General features: G+C 41.0%; 1 protein-coding gene across 1 annotated transcript; it reads right to left on the reverse strand.

The window, feature by feature from the left end:
* Nucleotides 1-1,024: 1,024 nt before the first annotated feature.
* On the reverse strand, nucleotides 1,025-5,911 carry ca15b (carbonic anhydrase XVb). The gene is made up of 9 exons (XM_048232858.1): nucleotides 5,881-5,911; nucleotides 5,547-5,619; nucleotides 5,341-5,367; nucleotides 4,680-4,850; nucleotides 3,551-3,702; nucleotides 3,270-3,365; nucleotides 3,057-3,132; nucleotides 2,003-2,163; nucleotides 1,025-1,810 (listed from the first exon to the last, which is right to left on the reverse strand). Exons 2-9 carry the CDS (start codon nucleotides 5,617-5,619, stop codon nucleotides 1,607-1,609), a joined length of 960 nt encoding a protein of 319 aa, XP_048088815.1. The 5' UTR covers nucleotides 5,881-5,911; the 3' UTR covers nucleotides 1,025-1,606.
* Nucleotides 5,912-14,787: the final 8,876 nt, after the last annotated feature.

A 14,787-nucleotide genomic window follows, 5' to 3' on the forward strand; every position in this document is an offset into this window, starting at 1 on the left:
AAATCACCAAACAACAATATAGCCTACCCATGCAAAAAACATGTAGCCTAAACATTAGTTCAATATGCCTCTTTGTGGAAGCATGGGATAAGCTACATTTCAAAGGCTTTCTTTCTTTCTGTTTTTGTTAACTTGTGGATTAGTGGAATATTTTTTGTTAACTTCTCATTTGAAGTGAATTATTATATAACATTTACACATTTGTTGAACCATGGTACTAATAAAAACTACAGGATAGTAAGAGCTGAAATGTTGCTTCATTTATCCAATTTCCACCACTATGGAAAACGTGGGCCGGTCTTGGGCCTGAAACTCCCGGGCACTGAATTTTGGCAACTTTGAAAACCAGCTTCTTTTGAAGATGAACAGACACCTTTTCAGTTTCAACTAATGACTGGCATATTAGTAGCTGCTGGACATAGGTGGCATGTGTGTGTGTGTGAGAGTGAGATGGTGACCTGGGGAGTAAGCCCTAGAAAGGCTCATACAGTACCACATGACCAAAATGTTCAGGTCATTTTTTTTTAAAGAAATAAGTTATTTATTTTTCATTTTTACCTGAAGTTCATACAAAAGTGACATTTCTGTTTCTGTTTTTTTCTTTGATGTCAGCTCTAAAAATATGCTGTTTGTTCTTTGAACTTAAGAGAATTGTGCCTGAAAAGTCCTAGAAAAGAATGTGATTTTTATTTGATGAGTGAGATTAAGAAGATATGGGAACCCTGAATATGCTTTATGCTTTACTATAAGAAAGCCAAAATAAAGTTCACAATAAAAGTTCAAAATAAAACCGCTTGCTTTTTACTATTTACTTTTACTTCAAATACTTAAGTACATTAAATATCAGAAAATTACTTTTGATACTTAAGTACAGTATATATCAGATACTTTAAGACTTTTACTTAAGTAATATTCTAAAAGGTAACTTTCACTTCTATTCAAGTCTTTTTTTAGTACGATACTTGTACTTTTACTCAATTATTGCTTTCTAGTACTTTATACAACACTGGACAGGACAGGATACTCTCAAATAAGGATTTTTATTGGCATTAAGCAAATGTTAGAACATTACTAAATTACTTAATTAATATAGAACATCTTCATTAAATACATTAACTTCTGACAAATTGTTTCCTTCATACCTCCTCATCTGTTGTTATACTTAACAAAATAAACAATACAGTAGCATCATCATGACTTTAAGGTTCCTGTTAATCACAGGCCTTCATTCAAACTGTAAACCCACAGAGGAAAACAGACTGGATCACTAGATCAGACTAAAGATATTATATAAAATCATAACTTACAAGTTTGTTTTATTTACAGTGTATAAATAGTATATATGCACTGAGAAAAAAGAAGGGAAGCACACCCCTGAGTGTGTAGGTCATGATGGCCAATCTCTATGATCTCAGAATGTGGTAAAAAAAAGCAGCATTTTCAATGAGCAGTTTTCTTTTCCCTCGAAAAAATAAGGTGGTATAGTACAAAGTAGGATGGCCACTCCTTTCACATTCAACCTACAGCTAGAATCACCAAAGCTTAACATTCCTATCCAACCTTAATGAGGCCAGAGCCTCTTGTATGGTCACCATCTTCCTGACCCCTAGCCGAGGCGCAGGAGAGCATGTAGTGCTGCAAGTCCGAGGGCCAGTAGAGATGTGGTTGCCAAGCTGGCTGCAGAGCTGGTCGTGGAGCTGGTCGTGGTTCTCACTTCTCTGCCATTGAGCGGCTGCACATTGCGGTACGCGTTGGTCAAAAGCAGTGTGCTGTTATTTTTAACAAGCACGGTGTTGCTGAAGAGGTCAATCTGAAATTTAGAGACATTAAGGATGAACTACATAGCTGATGAAATGTCATTTATGTTATGCAATACCTTGAAGACAATGTTGGTGGCTTAAAATATTAAGAAACATGTTTCACTGGCTTCTCATGTCAGATAATTACAGTTGTAGAACCAATATATAAAATCAGAACAGATGCAGGGCCAATACTAACATACCAAATTTTGGCTGACTTTGATGGTGTCCTTAAAGACTGTCCAAATCACAGCCTCGTTGCATTTGGGAGTGGTCAAGGAGCCAAGGTATCTGTAGTACGACGTAGGGTCCACTCCACTGATTAGGTCATTCATGGAGATATCAGTGATGTTGACATATGCATCTGCATATAACATACAAATCACTATGTCACTTCAAAATAAATACTTCAAGTTCATTGAAATGTGTTAGTGAGGAATGAAGAAATGAGGATAAAAAGCAACAGGATCAATCAACCATAGATTTCAAAACTACACAGAATCTGATGAAAACAGAAAAAACAGCATTTCAGTACTTTTCTAGACTAAGCCCATTTCCCTAATCCTGCTGCCAGGAGCTAGCCTGGAAATTCAGACCCTGGAAATCTAAAAAGATTAAGGGTCTGGCCATGGCTAATGTAATGGCACAACTCGAGGGGCTTCACCAAGCACCCATTTTGGGCAACCATGGCCTACTGGTTAGCGCTTCAGACTTGTAACCGGAGGGTTGCCGGTTAGAACCCCGACCAGTAGGCACGGCTGAAGTGCCCTTGAGCAAGGCACCTAACCCCTCACTGCTCCCCGAGCGCCGCTGTTGTTGCAGGCAGCTCACTGCGCCGGGATTAGTGTGTGCTTCACCTCACTGTGTGGTCACTGTGTGCAGTGTGTTTCACTAATTCACGGATTGGGATAAATGCAGAGACCAAATTTCCCTCACGGGATCAAAAGAGTATATATACTTATACTTATACTTATACTTTTAAAATCTCACTGCATGCAATTGGATAACACTACGACTGTTTAGTTTGCCTCTGGCCAGCCTATATCAGATACACCAATGTGATTGGTGCACCTTGCTACAAGGGAATATGAAATGAGCATCATTACTCATTACCAGAGTGACTCGCTGAGCTAATTCAAATTGTGCTCCCGTGAGAACTCTGGATTTCCAGGGTAGCCTAGAGCAAGGCCTCAGGTGTAACTGGAGCAGCATTCATTCATAGTGACTGAAGATTTGTTTCACAAAATGCCCCCTCACCCTTCTCTGTGATGTTGGCAAGATGAGATGTAAGACTTTTCCAGCTTGCTGGCTGGTCAGTTGTTCCCGAATCAACCTGTGGGACATGACGGAGAACAAATCCTCAGTTAGAAAATACATTCAGGGTTTCCATTATTTAACTCATATCTGATATTTAACTCGTATCCGATACTGAGATTATTAGGATGAGTTACAGTAACACAGCCCACATACCTCGACGAAGAAGCCAAGAGCAGCCAGTCCATTACCGTCTGCTACAATCTCAGTTAAGTTCGCATTGTAAATGCTTTTGCCATTCACAATGTGCAACTGAAAGGGGACAGTAAGATATTAGTGCCCGATATATTATCTCGTATATGCAAGGATCTTGGATATTACTTTATTGTATATATTGAGTGTTTCAGAAGGAAATCACAGAATTACAAAGAATGTGAATTTGGTTTTCAGTCCATGGTAGTGTTACACCAAAGCACATCTGTATGAAGAATGGCTACCTCCATGGGGTAACGTGTGCCATCCAAGGTGTGCTCAGAGCCAGGGATAGAACTGCCATTTCCCCAGTGCAAATGGAACTGCATGGTGTCATAGTTGTCAGAGAGGCCCCCTCCACTCACACTAAGCTTTCCAGTCTTAAACTTGATCTTCACTGAAATGCAGAAAGAGAGAGAGGGGTGGGGGGAGAGGTCATAATATGCATCACATGTACAGAATTGCAGTAAAGAGTAAAGCTAGAGGATAATAGAGAAAGCAGGCCCGGAGTGGGTAATCGGGAGAATCAGGCCATGAGGGACTGAAAAGACCAGGTAAAAAAGACGAAAAGTATTGGAGGAAAATGCTGTCAAATGTGTCAAGCTTCCAGATTTTTTGGCAGACATAAATGGCAACTGGTAAAGATAGCCATGTGGCGCACAGTGGCGTAATTATTGGACTAATACTGGACGTTGTAGCGTTGTCAACCTATTCGCAAGCGACATATTAAATTAATTAAAATATTTGCCTTTTTGTATCATCCAATATGGCGATTCATAGACTTTGCAAATATTGCAAGTCTCTGTCATCTGTGTATGCAGTAGCCTAGGCCTAATAACAAAAGTAGCCTCTGAGCAGCAGATCAGCCAGTCCCCCGCTGAAAATGATGAGCCCGAAATTAGTTAACCATGAATTAAAGTTATTTTATGTAAGAAAGAACAGTACGCTATATGACAGCAGTAGGCTACATGATCAACCTATATGCCTTGTTTGCTCAGAAGTGGGTGTAGTAAAGGAGCAAATCACCAAACAATAACATGATAGCTCTGACCCATGCAGAAAAAACATGTAAACAATACAGTAGTTCAATATGCCTCTTAGTGGAGTTGTGGGATACATTTGAAATGCCTTATTTCTTCCTTCCTGTTTTTGTCAACTTATCAACCTATCCTTGTGGAATAGGGGAATATTGGTAGCCTATAATAAAAACTACAGGATAGTAAGAGCTGAAATGTTGCCTTATTTATCCAATTTCCACCACCACTAAAAAAGTGGGCCGGTCTTGGGCCTGAAACTCCAGGGCTGAAAAGTGGCCCCACTCCGGCCCTGAGAGAAAGTGGAGACAAATGGAATGTTCCGTGTTTGTTCAATTACCAGTTTTGCCCGTGTTGCTGATAGTGGACATAGCAGTTTTGTCATCGAAGCCAGTGAAAGTGAAAGCCCCTAGACTGGAATCAGCCACGGCACGGGCACTCACAATGTTAATGGGAGACTGGCGAGTGCCGTTGCAGAAATCTGTAGAAATTCTGTGCCAAGTTGTGTCATCTGTTTGAGAGAGAGAGAGAGAGAGAAAAGAGAGAACAAATGCTATCATAGTGTACTGCAGTGGTGTAGTCTACGTGATACGCAGGACTATGCTGTATACCTACTTAAAAAGCATCACCATTTCAGTGTACCCACTTAAAATATGCAAGGATACTACAGCTAACATACATCATAGTAAATCCACTACAGGCAGCTAACTAGGCTACACCACTGGTGTACTGTGTACTGAAGAAGAACTTGATGACAATGAAATTGCCCAGACCGATTTGCCGATTCATATTTTATTTTTATTTTTTTATTTAGCCCTCAACTATTATTAACAATAATAATAATAATAATAATAATAATAATAATAACAATAATAATAATAATATGGAGTGCTAGATAACAAGTCATTGTGGTCTGTGTCCTGTCAGTTACATTTTTTTACATTTTGCATGCTTACAATGTAGTCTATGTTATAGGCTATGCAAATAAAAATTCCACTTACTGCACAAAGGATCATGATAACACCAAGCTGTAAGGGATTTGAAGATAATGGTTAGAAACACAAAGATAATGGCAAGAAAAACAAGTCTATGCCCACCACACCAACAGATAATAAATCAATAGCCCTATCATCAAAACCTACTAGCCTACTAACACAAACCCGCAGAGTGAAATTTAAAAATATATATATTTTTGTTTTGAACTTACCAATACTAGGATCATCGCCTAAAGCGACAGGAAGGAAGTATGCAAGGACGCTAATCAGATAAAAGGACTGCATCTAATATTTAAGAAAAAAATGAAAACATGAGTGAATGAGTGAACAATTTGTTGTGTGTGATGAGTGATTATCGTGTATTATTATTATTATTATTATTATTATTATGTCAAACCAAATAGGCCTATCTAGCGCAATAAGTCAAAGTATTTGCTGAAAATTAAGACGTTAGACTATAGTCAAAGAAAATTAACAGGACAACGAAATAAAACCCCAGTGTGGCTTAATGAATATTACCCATAATTAAATTGATCTTTGTCTTACCTTTTCAGCTAACCTGTAAGTCACCGTGCCAGGTAATAGACAACTTTCCCAACAGCTATAAGCTACCCTTTTAAGTTCTAACTGGACGATGTACCTGCCCCAAACAAGTTTCCGGAGACAAGCCAATAGGTTTAGATAAAGTAGTACTCCTCCCATCCTCCGCTCCGATAGCAATCTCACCTGTTCACAGGCTTCTCCTCATCGTAAGAGACTGATAGAGAAATGAGCATTGGATAAAATCGCACTGCTGCAACAAGTGGTTTAAACGGATCATCTTGCATGGCGATGATCGACAGCAAAACAACCAGTGATCATCACCTAATAAGGTCCACAGGTTTTCCACGCAGTAGATAGATAGATAGATACTTTATTGATCCCCAGGGGAAATTCAAGAAATTCAGTACATCGTTCTAGGCCAGTGAAGACAGGGTTACGGCCCGACTGCCTGTCACATCCGGCCCGCGGGTGATAAGAGGAGAACATAGGTCGATTATTTTTTTTTTTTAATTTAATTTTCGGTGGAATCCGTCAGTTGGTCTGTTGCTGCTGATTGCCTCAGCTGCAGCAGCGCCGGTGTTGCACCAAATTCTGTGACCTGTCGAATTTTGTGACTCTAGAGGGCGCTGTTTTATTAGAGTCTATGAATGTACTGAGCTGTACTGACACACTGATGAGGCAATTCTGTTATGTGTATAATTCTTCTAATAAACTTTGTACATTTTTGAAACATGGAACATTGACTGGGTGTGGGTGTATTATTCTAGAGTAGAGCTAAAGCCTACCCCTCACCACTCCTGTGAACAGATGGACTTCAGCAGGACAGGTCACATATTTTGATAGGCTACTGTCAAATTATGTCACTGTAACTGCAGAAAAAAATGCCGTGGAGGTCACTAACTGCCTCCTTAAGTTTGTATATCAGTTTGAGGTGCCAAAAAGTAAACTAACGGACAATGACAAGGAGTTTGTCAATAATGTAAATAAAGTGTTTGCTGATGTCAATGACAATGTACAACATCAGTCCATTTCTGCAGAGTTATAGTGGGGTAATAGTAAATATAGTGGGCTACTGTCAAACATAATTTGACAGTAGGCTTATCATCATATGTGACCTGTCCAGCTGAAGTCCACCTCTTCGCTGGAGTGGTGGGGTAGGCTTTAGCTGTACTCTATAGAGATAGTATAGAGAGGAAGATACACATGCAGGCCTGTCACAGAAGGTCACAGAATTTGGTGCAACACCGGTAGTGCTGACGGTAGACTAGTCGCTATCGAAATGTTATCAAACTCGTTACAGAGTATTATGATAGTGTTCGTGCTTTTCAAACTAAACTGGCGTTATGGAAGACGCAGCTCTCCAAGCGCAATGCAGCCCACTTCCCCTGTCGAAAATCTCAGCCTGTTAATCGAGTATGGACAGGTAGGCTACGCAAACTTGCTTTCCGGATTCAGGCATGAGTTTGACAAAGGAAAAAGGACTGGAAAAAGACTTTTGCTCTCCATTCACGATTGACCCATAGGCGATCAAAATGGAACTGATAAAACTACAGTGTTGTGCACCGTCGAAGGATTAGCCTACAATATGTATCTGTTGCAATCGAATCATTTGATCAATCCTTGCCACCACAGTAACCATTGCTCACGGCCTTTGCAGGTAAAATACTTAGTAGTGTAGATGCATGTTTGGGACAACATATTTATGTGAGCAGGCCTTTTCCATGATGAATATTAATAAATCGAAAGTGCGAAATCGCCTGACGCACGAACATCTGAATGATGTTATGTCCCATTTTACCGCTGTTACAATTGTACCAGTTCTCCCCAATAGCCACTGCCCAGAAACTGCCCCCCGATATGGACAAGCTGGTGAAAGTTAAAAAGTGTCTTTGTTTTACTAATTCCTACTGGATATTCAATCATATGGCCTATTGTTGGACTACTTTATTCTTGCGCTTACTTTCTGTGACTCGTTTAGGCCGAGGTTACTTGGCCTGGCTTTCTTTTAATTGGCCTAATTAATCATTGACGTGTTTTCATGTGCAAGCCTTCAGTAAATATAATAAACACTTGTGTTATTTATAGGAAATGTGTTTTGTTGGCACCTAGTCTATTTTGTTGCATTTCTAATTTATAAATGTAGGCTACTTGCATGGATAGGAAAATGTTTTTAGAGGGTAACTGTCTTCTGCTTTAGGTTATGTAATTGTAGGGCTCATTGTGAGGCTATTTTGGCGCTAATGGAATTTATTTTTGATGTGTGCGCATGAATAATTTCAAATAGCCTACCTACCTACCTATCCATGTGTTTGGCATTTTCAGTCCAAAATTGTAATCCGGCCCCCTGAGGTCTCATTTGAAAAAAATCTGGCCCCCTGTCATCCCTGTTCTAGGCTGTGTCTGCTTCAGTAATAAAGCATAAAGCAACCAAATCTGCGCTAGGCAACCTGAGGTGGAAACCCTGTTCATAGGCGCCGATTTATGTTTCCGTCGGTGGGTGCTCAAACAATTAAATGCCTGGTACCAACGCCCATGTGTATTGTTGCCATACGGTGTTGATTTCAACATTTTAGGAAATCAACAGCGGCCGACACACAAAACGCCAATACAGTTTGCGGGAGTCTATGGGCGTCACCCCCGAGGTCGAGGACATTTCTTAAATGCTGTTAAGCAAAGGCACAATTTTTGTGCACTTTCAGTCACCTACACTACGCCTAAATCACGCATGATCCGTCGTTTGACTCCTGAACAGTTTACATAACTCAGAAGGTTAATTGTGTTTACCCAAACTAAAAGGAAAAACACTGCTTTGTTTTAATAAACAGAAATTATATTTCGTGTTGACATCACGCCGTTAAAAAAAACGAGATATAGCCTATCCATCCAGAAGCGCGCTTAGCCGACAGTAAGTGGAGGCAGTGGTTCTCAAACTTTGCCATATCCTACACTGGTGTAAAAGGTGTGTATGGTATCATATTATTTGTAAAGGTCTGCCAGGGATATTCTTAGGCCTATGAATGGTGTGCCTTCTCACAAAAGCATGGTCACTGGGCTCAGCTAGATTTAGCTTCTCCTTCACCAACCTGTGCCTATGGAGCAGTCACGTCATCAGTGGCACTCTCAGGTCCTTCTCATCTGCTGATACAGCAACATGAGTATTCCACTATACAAGGATACAAGGATACCAGCAGGGACGTGCACAGGGGGGTTGCTCAGGTCGCCCGGGCAACTGCCCATGCCCTTCTCGACTCACGTTGCCCTTCCCTGAAAATAAATAGCAGAATTCCACGTAGGCCTAGATAAAAAAAAATCGCAAAGCCTCATTCAATTCCATTCGGGCACCGAAAGTGAGTAGGGGAAGGGCAAACTCCGGCTGCAGCGCTGCACGCGACCCGGGCTGACGGTACCGATCCACTTGCACGACACTTCATTTTGTCGTGTCGCATAGATGTCGCGCTGCCTCCCCACGTTCAGTCGTGTGTGGGCGTTTTGTTTAAAATGTCAGTTACCAGCTCATACTCAGTTCGTTTTAACGTATCTTAAGTGTTTTTCCACAAATGGACCACAATTTTAGGCATGTACTTAACAGTATACAACACATTAATAGCCTAAACAAACTATGCAAGCCATTTGGAAATCTTGTTTTATTTAAACTACTCAATGCAATCTCAAATCCTCACCAGAAACACCAACAGTCAATATATTCATCCAAATCCTAGTTTCGTTTGTTTTATGGACTACTAGGTGGTCGAACGAACGATCATCATCATCAAGTTTTATGAAATGAATTCAAATCTTCATAAATCCAGGCTGAGTTTGCCACGTTTAGCCTAAATAGATAGCTCGCAGACAAGCAGCCCGTTACCACAGTTTTGGTAGGCATTAGGCCAGGGGTAGGCAAACTGCGGCCCGTGCACCAAGCACTTTCATCCGGCCTGCCGAGCATTTAATTTGGTTATCAGACTGCTCGCTATTTTTTTTCCTGTGACAGAGACGACATTGGTTAGCTTTACCGCAAACTGCTTTTCACTCTTAGAGAACGTTTACAATGTCAAAAAACATCATGTTAAATAGAGATGATAGGCCTACTCTTAGTTATCTCCTTTGCAGCAGAACTAACAACATTATGCTACTACTGCGCGGCCCGCCGGCCAATTTCCAAAACCCAATGTGGCCCTTGAGCCAAAATGTTTGCCCACCCCTGCATTAGGCAAACTACGCTACATATGCTGATAGTTAGTTTCTCACATTTTGTTTTAGCAAGTAGAATGAATGATGGAAGTAATGCATCACATTAATTATTTTATTCAAAATGGTTAAATGCCTAAATCCTATCCACTATTTTAGGGATTGTTTGAAGCCAAGATGCCCACTAAAAAGAGGCGGATTCAAGAGAGGGAGACAATTCAGGGAGGCAGCAAAGGGCAGCACATCACTGCAGGGTTGGCTGCGAAAAAGCCAACCAGCAGGTGAGACAGAAACTTTCTGTGATAAAGATGACATTTCACTGTATAAGCGAATTGATTAATTAATCAGACTCATATTTTAGCCTACTATGGCAATGTTTCATAATTACATTACATTTAAGATGAGCAGTCACAAGCCTCCAGAACATGTGAGGAAAATGTGGACCAGGAGGAGGCACATAGGGCAGGTAGGCCTAAGTGATGATCACCAAATATGAGATGAGAGGACCATGCTAGAAAGTACAGGGTTAAAGAGCTGCATGCTAAATAATTGTAATCTAAAATAACATAGGCTATCATTTCAAAGAGCTTGCCTGAACAGAACATAAATACCACTAGTGGGCATTAAAATAATAATGATAATGGAAATAACAATAAAATGTAATTGGTCAGATGATGAGCCCACATTTGGAGAAACCTATCAGTGACTTGATAGGATATTGATGTAGGGATTTTCATGACTTGCATGTTTTTCTGTGTTATTAGTTAAGGTGATTGAGTGCTGTATTTCAGTGTTTTACTTGTATATAGAAGTGTATATATATTTTAATAAAGACCCTGTTATTCTCAGTCCTTCATATAGCCCGTGCCCTTTTTTCAGGTCAGAGCAACTGCCCCTCAAAATTCCTGTGCATGTCCTTGGATACAAGGAAGTTTATTGTCACATGCATATAGTTACTGGAAGTAAGAAATGCAGTGAAATTATGTCTGGTGTCAGCCTATTTGTGCATTTATGGGGGGTAAAAGTGCAGTAGAAGAGGGGTTTAGTAGATTAAGTGGCAAGGGCTGCATAAGAAAGGTGGGGGAGGATTGGGATTGGGGGGCACCAACAAGGAGCACCCAAGAGCAACAGGGGCAAGGAAAAACTCCCTTACCAAGTAAGAAACCTTGGGCAGCTCCACGGCTCAAGGGGCTCACCCAACTGCCAGGGGTCTTGGTGTGTGTGTTGGGGGGATGACAGGGGAAATGGGATAGTGTACGTCCGTACGCACTGTGCGTACCAGGCTCAACAACGAGAGAAAACTTCCCTGTGTGTGTGTAATGTGTATTCACACCAAATTGGCCCACCATACCTTCCCAACTATGCACAGTAGGCTTATCCCATTAGCTGCCATCAGGCTATTTACAATTTTCTATTACGTAACTTAGTGAACACTTATCAAAATTAACGCGCGCACATTTTGTTTGAGCAGGAATCACAATACGCATGCAGGCACGTAGGCAACTTGTTTTCTTTTACTCGGCTATCTATCTATATATGGTAAGTAAGTGGCAGAAAGGCTAGGCAATCAAGGACATGGGTAGATGGAGGAGAAATCAAAAATAATGAATAAATATAGCCGCAAGCGGCAATGGCGGGCCCGAGCACCTGCGGGCCGCAACCCGTGACATGTCGGAAACCAACAAAGCACCGACGTGGTGCGTTTGTGAAATGTACATATTTGATGCGTGTGCTATTTGTTTTTGTATTTGATTTTCTGCCACATGTACTTGCTTGGCCAGGTGGGGGCGCAATGCAAGGCAGGCCCATTGGGTGTCATCATAATATATATTAACCTGAGAAATTTCAGACCATTAATTTTAAGCAAAGAACATTTCTGATACACTTTTTGGTTGGCCAGATGGTGGCGCTATGTTAGGCATGGAAATTACACATGTGAATATCATCACAATAATGATATCCACATTTTTTGTAAACGTTCAGATCAATCAGTTAAGGCATTGTCCATTTTCTGGCACATTTCCTGCTTGACCAGGTGGTGGCGCTATGCCAGGCAGGCCCATTGGATGTCTGGATATCATCATAATTATAATATCTATTAACATGAGAAGTTTCAGACCATTTATGCAAAGCATAGAACATTTCTGGCACATTTCCTGCTTGGCCAGATGGTGGCGCTATGCTAGGTCTGTGAATTACGAATGTGAATATCATCACAATAATGATGTCTGATATTTTATAAAGTTTCAGATCAATCACTTAAGGCATTGTCCATTTCTGGCACATTTCCTGCTTGGCCAGGTGGTGGCGCTATGTCAGGCAGGCCCATTGGGTGTCTGGATATCATCATAATCATGATATCTATTAACCTGAGAAGTTTCAGACCATTCATTCAATGCACTGTGATTTATGACACATTTCCTGTTTATGTGGTGAGATTAAAATCATATCAAATATATAAGTTATCAAAAATCCCTTCACAATTTAACATCAGCGACATCTTGGCATAATATTTGCCAAATTTCAAATTAATCTGACAAACCGTCTAGGAGGAGTATGTTCAAATTGATCATATGGCATCAGCATAATTGTCATTCTTTCTGTTGCCAGTTGGTGGCGCTATGGCAAACATGCATTATGGGCATGTGAATATTATCATTAACATGGTCTTCAATGACCTGTGAAATTTAAAACATTTCAAGCCATGCATGGTGAATTATGACACATTTATTGTTTATGTGGAAGGGTATTAAAATGAATAATTTCGCCATTTCATCAAATTACAACATATCAAAAAAAAGCTTCACAATTTATAATCAGGAACATCTCGGCGTCATGTATACCAACTTTGACATGAATCGGATCAACCGTCTAGGAGGAGTACGTTAAAATTGATCATGTACACAACGCACAAAATCTCAATTACCTCACTTCCTGTGGGCGTGGCTAATGGCATGTTAATACAAAAGTTGTTTGTTTTTGGGAGTTACATACACCCACCAAATTTGGTGTGTGTATCTAAAACTATATGCCAACCACAAGTCACAGTGACATAAGGGGGCGCTATGGAGTTCCTGGGCAACGCCCGGTGCCAAGCTTTTATCCCTGTCTATTCACTGTATCACTTGATGTGTGTGCCAAATTTCATGTGTTTTCACCCATGGGAAGCACCTCTTTTGGCATCATGATTCATCACATATTTCAGCACATATTAGTCTGCACAAAATCCCAAATACCTCACTTCCTGTTGGGCGTGGCTAATGCATTGCACATACGAAAGTTGTTCATCTTGGGGAGATACAGACACCTACCAAATTGGGTGTGTGTAGCTGAAAGTATCTCAATCTAAAGTAGCTGAAAGTATATGCCCACCACGGATCAGTCATCCAAAGGGGCGCCTGGAGGGGGCGCTAGCGAGTCTCTGGGCCATACCCGGGGCCAAGCTTTTTTACCTAGCTGCTTTGTGTGACACCTGATGTGTGTGCCAAATTTCAAGACTTTTCGATTATGTTAACCACCTCAAAATATTTGCCAACAACGGGATCAGTCACCTAAGGGGGCGCTAGCGAGTCCCTGGGCCACGCCCGGGGTCAAGCTCTTGTACCTAACTGCGATGTGTGACACCTGACGTGTGTGCCAAATTTCAAGAGTTTTCGACCATGTTAACCACCTCAAAAACAGGAAAGCAAAAAAGTAGAATAACAATAATACTCGATAATAATAATAATCCTTACAAAAACAATAGGGCCTTGCGCCCTTCGGTGCTCGGGCCCTAATAAAAGGTCTGTAGCATAGGGAGAGGGATGTAAAAGTGCTAAAAGTCTTGTAGGTGTGTGTGTGGGGGATGGTCATGAGTGCTGAGGAGTGAATGAGTGCAAAGTCAGTATAGTGTGAGTTCAGAGTTCGGATGGCCTGGGGATAAAAACTTCTCCTGAGTCTCTCAGTTCTGGCTTTGTGACTACATAGACGTCTTCTTGATTTCAGCGGTAGGAATAATCCATTGTTAGGATGAGAAGAGTCCTTCAGAATCTTTTGGGCTCTTAGGAGTATACTCTTCTGGAATAGATATCTTGTAGAGCAGGAAGTTCAGTTCTTATAGTACGTTCAGCTGAGTGCGCACACTGGCGCCTTAATGCAGGGGCTTACCTGGGCTTCAGCCCAGGGGCCTCGACCAATGAGGGGCCTCCTAATAATAAGAATGATAATCAATAATAATAAACGGCCGTGTCCGTATTCGCGCCGTCAGTCATTAGCCTACTCTACATCGCACAATGACAATGACATCCTTGCAGAGACCCCCTTTGTCTTCTCTTCTAAAGTGTAACAAAATGTAACAAATTTAATAAATCCCAACGGGTGTTCTGTGTAGAGGAGCTAGAGGGGAGGCTGAAACTGACTGACAAACTTACAAACTCTGGAGATAACTCTGGATTGAAGCAACGATAACGAATGACGTGGATTCCTGTAACTGTCCATTAAAACAGAAGGCATATAGCAGGTAAATATTGTAGCAAATGCCTGGCAATGAAACGGCTTTAAAAACATGTATTTCACTTGTCTCATTGGAGTGAACGCAGAACATGGGCTGTTGCGCAAAGTTGCTGTTGCGCATTAGTGATCTACATCTCCGTTCATCAAAAGCTAAATTTGTGCTAACCCATTCGTTATGTTTTCTCCATTGTTAACGTGAGATATGTCTCCATGTAGGGTAGGCCTAGTGAT

This window comes from Alosa alosa, chromosome 22 (assembly GCF_017589495.1).
Source record: "Alosa alosa isolate M-15738 ecotype Scorff River chromosome 22, AALO_Geno_1.1, whole genome shotgun sequence".
NCBI lineage: Eukaryota > Metazoa > Chordata > Actinopteri > Clupeiformes > Clupeidae > Alosa > Alosa alosa.